This window comes from Sinocyclocheilus rhinocerous, unplaced genomic scaffold (genome assembly GCF_001515625.1).
Source record: "Sinocyclocheilus rhinocerous isolate Xijiao unplaced genomic scaffold, SAMN03320098_v1.1 scaffold4178, whole genome shotgun sequence".
NCBI lineage: Eukaryota > Metazoa > Chordata > Actinopteri > Cypriniformes > Cyprinidae > Sinocyclocheilus > Sinocyclocheilus rhinocerous.
In genome coordinates, this window is record NW_015627541.1 from 34,319 (window position 1) to 41,187 (window position 6,869).

The 6,869-nt window shown below is 36.9% G+C and overlaps 1 protein-coding gene across 1 annotated transcript in view; it reads right to left on the reverse strand.

The window, feature by feature from the left end:
- Positions 1 to 4,510: 4,510 nt before the first annotated feature.
- Positions 4,511 to 6,869, reverse strand: part of LOC107730419 (prostaglandin F2 receptor negative regulator-like) — a 26,883-nt gene continuing 24,524 nt past the window's right edge. Inside the window, exon 7 of the mRNA XM_016541268.1 lies at positions 4,511 to 5,507. Within this exon, the coding sequence (XP_016396754.1) occupies positions 5,341 to 5,507 (167 nt within the window). The 3' untranslated portion in view covers positions 4,511 to 5,340. The remainder of the gene's footprint in view (positions 5,508 to 6,869) is intronic.

A 6,869-nucleotide genomic window follows, 5' to 3' on the forward strand; every position in this document is an offset into this window, starting at 1 on the left:
TCCAGCCTGGACAGAACAAGAGCTTGAACAAGGAGTTGTGTTGCATGTTCTGAAAGAAAGGGCCTGATCTTCCTAATAAGACAAATAATAATAATAATAATAGATAAAGCTGATATTTCATTCACTATAAATAAAAGAGTAAGGGATGGCATCTGCTTGTCTGTGGTTATTTGAAATTGTAAAATAATTTAAAAATACTTCTGCAAAAGCAATTTATGCTTATAAGACTGTCTGACAAATGGTGGGAAAACATGCTGCCTCAACCATTTTAAGCAGAGACCGAACAGCTCTCCACTCCACACTGAATGTCAAAAACCCACCACTAATGTTCTGTCATTTCAGCTCACACAGGAAAGAATTCAAAGCTTTCAAATATAAGATTTTATACTGTGTTGTTCTAAACTATTCTAAATGATATGGTTATACTTTTTTATATAGGAATGTAGGAAATCATATCTTTACAAACAAGTATGAAATCATCACGTCTCTGCCTGTAGACTTGTGTGTGCGTCATGAGAAACAGAAACTGCTGTGGGTTGAGCTACAGAGGAAGAGCATACTTTTGTGCGGCCAAAGCCCCCTGTTTGACCACAATGTAAATGTGAATATAATTACAGCAAGGGAAGGAAATGCTGATAAGAAAACAAGCTGCAGTGTAAATCCACACTGTGCTTACCTCAGCCATTAAACTAACATTTTCCATATTAAGCCTACTATTATTCAAGTGTCATTACACATGAGATGGGCACTGACTGATGCATTGAAGGAATCACTTTCTCTTATGTGTTATTTTTAGGATGCCCTCTTGTGGCTCAAACCAGTAAACACTACTAAACTGATTAAAGATAACCAATGTTCAGAATAAATTAATGAATATATTTATATATTCACATTCATAAATTCTTTGGTTTCTCTGCTGCCACTGTTTTCTTCAAATCTCACCATAGATTTGCAATGGGCTTTAAATCCAGAAATTGAATGGGCCACTCAAGAACATTCCAGGCAGGAAACCCACACCAGTCTTTGGCAGATTTGGCTGGATCATTGTCCTGCAAAAAGTCTAATGATCATCGTCTCTTTACTTCATTAAATATTCATCTAGAACTTTCCGAGGCCTATCCGAATTCTTTTTTTTTTTTTTGCAAAAGTATATAACAAAGTACAAATACTTTGTTACTGTGACTAAGCAGGCTTTAGATTTGGGACATTTCTACTTGACTTTACCTTCACAATTTCTTTTTACCAGAGAAAATGTACTTTTACAACAATAACATTTCTCCAGATCCTTTTGTTACATTTGAGATTTGGAGTTAGCAACTCCTCGGGGGAAACTGGAAATAAGACGCTAGGTAAGCAGGGGGCGCCCTAGATCAAAACAAACTGTTTTATCACTGTTTCCAAAGATAACTACACACTTCACACTTTACATTCTACATGCCACTTACAACAAAGTTCCAAAAAGTACTATGGTATTACCATGGTGTTTTGGACATGCCAGAGTAGCCTACCATGTAAATATCATGGTACATGAATTGTATGCTATGAATAATCATGCTACTGTATATATACTGTATCCTACTATCACTGTGCTTTGGTACTGGCACAGTACTTTTTTTTGAGGGGTATTAAAACAAAATTCAGTTAAATCCAGTGGGCACAACAGGACAATCCCATTCAATGTAAAGCTGACCGACAGACATCAGATCTACACTTCCTCTTCTTTCCCGAGTATGATGACTGTTTATATAGTTGCCATGGCGAGCATGGAGTGTTGTCAACCAATAACACCACACACTCATTTGCTCTCTCTCAAATCTAATGCTGGTTTGCCAGAAGCGTTCTTACCACTGATCTATCATAGATCAGTGGTTCTTACCTAGCCACCAGTGTATTTATGTCAAATCAAACCAAAGTACACAAAGATGTACAAGACAAGAAATGAGCCTTCTCAGACTGTCCAGTGTGTGTTAAGGCATAGAAAACCCACTCGTTCAAATTAAGGATGGCGAAATTAAGGATTGCAAATTAGGAAAATGAAACCTCCTCTGTATAAGGGCATGCCTCAGTGTCAAAGGTCAAGCCTCCACAAGGCAAGACTGTTTATTTGCCTTTCGGGTGCTTAAGCGAGTTAAAAAATTAGTTTAACAAGTTCTGATGCTCTAGAAATAAACTCTGCCTGACATCACACAATGACCTGGATGACTAAGAACCTTCATAAGCATTCATAAAAGCGGACAGGAAATCCCATGTTGAGACTTGTTGAGAGAGAGTTACAATGAAGTAATTTAGTATCTAATATTAATGCTTTAGAGGACAGGAGGTGGGGCAAATATCTAAAGAAAAGCAATTGTAGAATATTTAGAGACATGTCTACAGTTTAGATTTCAACAAAGGGCCCTACTTAATATCTTCAAAACAAAACTTAACAGAGGAAACAACTTAAATCAAATGCTTCACAAATGAAAGTTTCAAATATCAGTCTTTGTGTAATTGACAAAGACAATGCAGCATTAATAAATGGTCGCATGAGGGAACTTTAAATTTGCTAAAATTGTTCAAAACTGTTGGTATATAAACAAGGGTCTTCCACAATTTAATACTCTTCAGAAGAAGAAATTCATAGCCAATAGTGCTTACTAGATACATTCTCTGCAAACAGACCAGCTCAAAGGGGAAATTATCAGTTTATAACTTACACTTTTAGAACAAAATTGCATACGGACTGCTTTAAAAGGACTTTTACAGTGGGCTTTGTCTTTTTGAAGTTTTGAAGAAGAAAAAAAAACTGCATGAGGATTATTCAAAACTTGCCATTTCTCCAAAAGAAAGACATATAGCCATTTCTTAAAGCAATGGTTCTTACCCAGGGGGCTGTAGGACAACTAAAGTACTTAAATAACTCATCATTATATTATTTTATATATTAAAATAATCTGAATTAATATGAATAAAAAAACAAGGAGTAAATTGAAATGTCTATTTTATCTTATTTATTTATTAAACACATTGAAAAACAGACAGTTCTTCAAACTTCTGGACTCATCAAATTGGTTAATTTAATATAATCAATAATAGTAGTAATCAATAGTAGTAATTCACAGCATAAATACCAGAAATATATTAGCCTATCTGGGACAACAAGGGGAGTTCAAGTCAAATAGGTTAAATTAAGTAAATGAAGGAAGGTAAAAACTGAAATTAAAAAAAGACAATTTTATGCATATAAAACACATCTTCATTAATAATTAAAATGAGACCAATGCCTTTCCCAGGGGTTTCTCATCAGATTTGGGATAAACAGAAATCTCAAATCAACACACTGTTATACTTTTTTTTATTTTTTATTTTTATTGAGAAATCATTTGTTGGTTTGCTATTGAGAACTAGAATGAGTCAGTCATTGAATAACAAAACATTAAAAAAAAATACTTATTGCTAGAGATGGTAAAAGCACATAAAATTTCACACAACTAAAAATAAGAAAGAACAATTCTTAAAAAAAACAAAAAAACATCCATTCAATAATATCCATAAATGAACTAAAGTAAAACATCTTGGTGAAATTCCTTTTGACATTTGTCTATAAATGTGGCATTATTTTATATATTAAAATAATCTAAATTAATATGAATAATAAAAAAACAAGGAGTAAATTGAAATGTCTATTTTATCTTATTTATTTATTAAACACATTGAAAAACAGACAGTTCTTCAAACTTCTGGACTCATCAAATTGGTTAATTTAATATAATCAATAATAGTAGTAATCAATAGTAGTAATTCACAGCATAAATACCAGAAATATATTAGCCTATCTGGGACAACAAGGGGAGTTCAAGTCAAATAGGTTAAATTAAGTAAATGAAGGAAGGTAAAAACTGAAATTAAAAAAAGACAATTTTATGCATATAAAACACATCTTCATTAATAATTAAAATGAGACCAATGCCTTTCCCAGGGGTTTCTCATCAGATTTGGGATAAACAGAAATCTCAAATCAACACACTGTTATACTTTTTTTTATTTTTTATTTTTATTGAGAAATCATTTGTTGGTTTGCTATTGAGAACTAGAATGAGTCAGTCATTGAATAACAAAACATTAAAAAAAAATACTTATTGCTAGAGATGGTAAAAGCACATAAAATTTCACACAACTAAAAATAAGAAAGAACAATTCTTAAAAAAAACAAAAAAACATCCATTCAATAATATCCATAAATGAACTAAAGTAAAACATCTTGGTGAAATTCCTTTTGACATTTGTCTATAAATGTGGCTCTGAATAGCTCTCTCACTCTTGAGATACATTAAAACAGCCTCTCGCTCATACCAACAGCTTCCCTTCTCAGAAAATACTTATCTGACCACATTGTGGATAAAGAGAGCATCTGTACAAAAGGATCTACAACAATCATGTCAGTGCGGGTCAGTTGTGTCAGTATAATGAGTGCATTCTGACAAGAAAAAAATGCAAGTTCGGGAAACTGAGATGCATATTGGCATTTCTCTTTGTTTGTGGGCAGGACAGAGAGAGTGAGGAATGAGTTAATGCCAACAGTGTGGATATCAGTTATCAGGGTTTTTGAAATGCTTGACAAGCGATCTTTAAGGCAGGCCGCTCAAAGCCAAGCCACAGATTGACAACCTGTTTGGTCCGTTCCCTCGAGTGGTCACTTCTGGATCCCAGAATGATGCAGTGCAGCCTTGAAGCACCCATCCATCAGCCATATTTCCTTTAGCCTGTGGATCAACACTACGCTCTACCGCAGAGAGGGAGGGTCAGTCATTTTAGGTTCCCTACTGTTGGCGGCATAACTCTGACAGGCAGTCAGGGCGGGGGGCACAGCGGACGTCCGCAGACGATGTGACAAACAAAGCCTCTGGGAGTGCAGCGGTTTAAAAGGTCAATCTAAAATTTTAGTTTCTGCCACACTCACAACTGACAAGTTCTTGGCTCTTTCGTTAGAGTCCTTCCTATTAAATGCTATAAAATAATCAACTGTACAAACTGCAACATTGCTGGTTTAGCCATTGTGCAGCACCAAGTTTGTACTTAACGAAATATTTCATTCCTGGTGCTCTCATCCTATCAGCAGTCAGGATGTGTAGAGGGGAAAAAAACATTGGATGCTTTATTCCTGAGAATAATAAGTGTATTGCTCCCAAGTGGGAATATGGAGCCATCAATTGGAGTGGCTCAATCCTCGGAGTGCATATAGACAGGTTCTCCATCTCTTATTAAGCAATGTGCATATCCACATTCTGTCCCAAAGCATAATACATCAAGTCGGTCGAAGTGGTTTTGGGCAGGATCACAGCAGTGCAAAGGGGGACTGGTTTAATCCATCTCCAGGTCCATAAGCTTGTTACGGGGACGGGGCGTATGCATGGGGTTTTTGGAGAAACAGCAGTGGGCGACAGCAAGACCCAGCAGCACTGAGAGAAGACCAGCGATCACAGCAGCAGCCAAACCATATCCCACTGGCATCTTCAAAGATTCCCACACTGCAGAATAACAAACAGAATGATCACTGTCAATCACAAACTTTCATAAAGGCACCAGATATGAAAATATAAAAGCCATGGAAGCAAAGTTTGGGAGGAGCAGCTGGGGATGTTGATTTCAGAAGAGTTCCCGTAGTCTTTGACATAAACGGTGAAGAGAGGATATGAAGTCATCAATTTCTCACATGCAAAAGCATAACATTTTTAAAGAAATTGTATTTATGACAGACAAATAAAGCCTCCCAGAACTCTGTAGAAATCTCCATCCCAGATGGTCCTCCCAAGCTTGCTTTATTGGTAGGCCGTGGAAACCTTCATGAAATGTTTTAGTAGCCGATCCTTCTCCTGGAGGGCCACTTTCTTGCAAAGTTTAGCTCCACCACAACTGCCTGCATGTTTCTAGCGATCCTGAAAACCTTGATTAGCTGGTTCATGTGCGTTTAATTGGAGCTTAAGCTAAACTCTGCCAGAAGGTGTCCCTCCAGGAAAGCAGAATTGGACACCCCTGGTCTATACGCCATATATTGGAGTCATTACTAAAGTCTTTTGTAAGACCCAAACTAATAAAACTTTCTGAGATTAATTTAATAAGAGTGGAGCCCAGAAAGTTTTACTTGCTTGTTGTGACAAGGGCATCAATTCACTCTTTTCCCAGTTTATCTAATAGAGATCAGGGCGATATTGAGGGAATGTCTGGATTAGAGCGGATGTGACAGGTCAGTGGGTCTAAAGCAGGGGTCTCCATCCCTGCTCCTGGAGAGCTACCATCCTGCAGACTTCAGTTCCAGCCCTGCTGCAACACTCCTGCCTGTAATTGTCAAGTAACCCTGAACCCATTTTTTCTAAGCTTGATTGTGTTTATGGGGTGCAGTCTAACATGTGTTAATGCTTCGTTTTTAAAAAACGCATTCTTTTTCACATAATTTACCTTTATTCCACACCGCTCTGTCCCTTCACTGAGAAACACGCTGATCATTTCCTGTTTTTATGAAGCCCCGCCCTCAGAAATAGGCGATGGGCTCTGATTGGTTAGCTAGCCCAGTGTGTTGTGATTCGCTAAATCGCCTCTAGTGCGTGTCTAAAGGTCTCGCCCCTCTCGCCCCTCAGCGCATGTGCTCAAGTTGTATTGTAAACAATGGCATCGTCTATATTGCTTATCAGTTTAAGCCCGATTGAGACGCAGAGGATATTAGTGAAGAGGATCCTGCAGAACCTGTGCAATCACGGCTCTTAATGGTATGTTTTTTGATTGTACATACTTTTTGATACGCTGTTATTTGTAAATGCTACTGCTTCTGTTAGCTTTTAATATACGGTTTTATTTAAAGCTGATTAAAGGTTTAATACAGTACGGCAACCGCA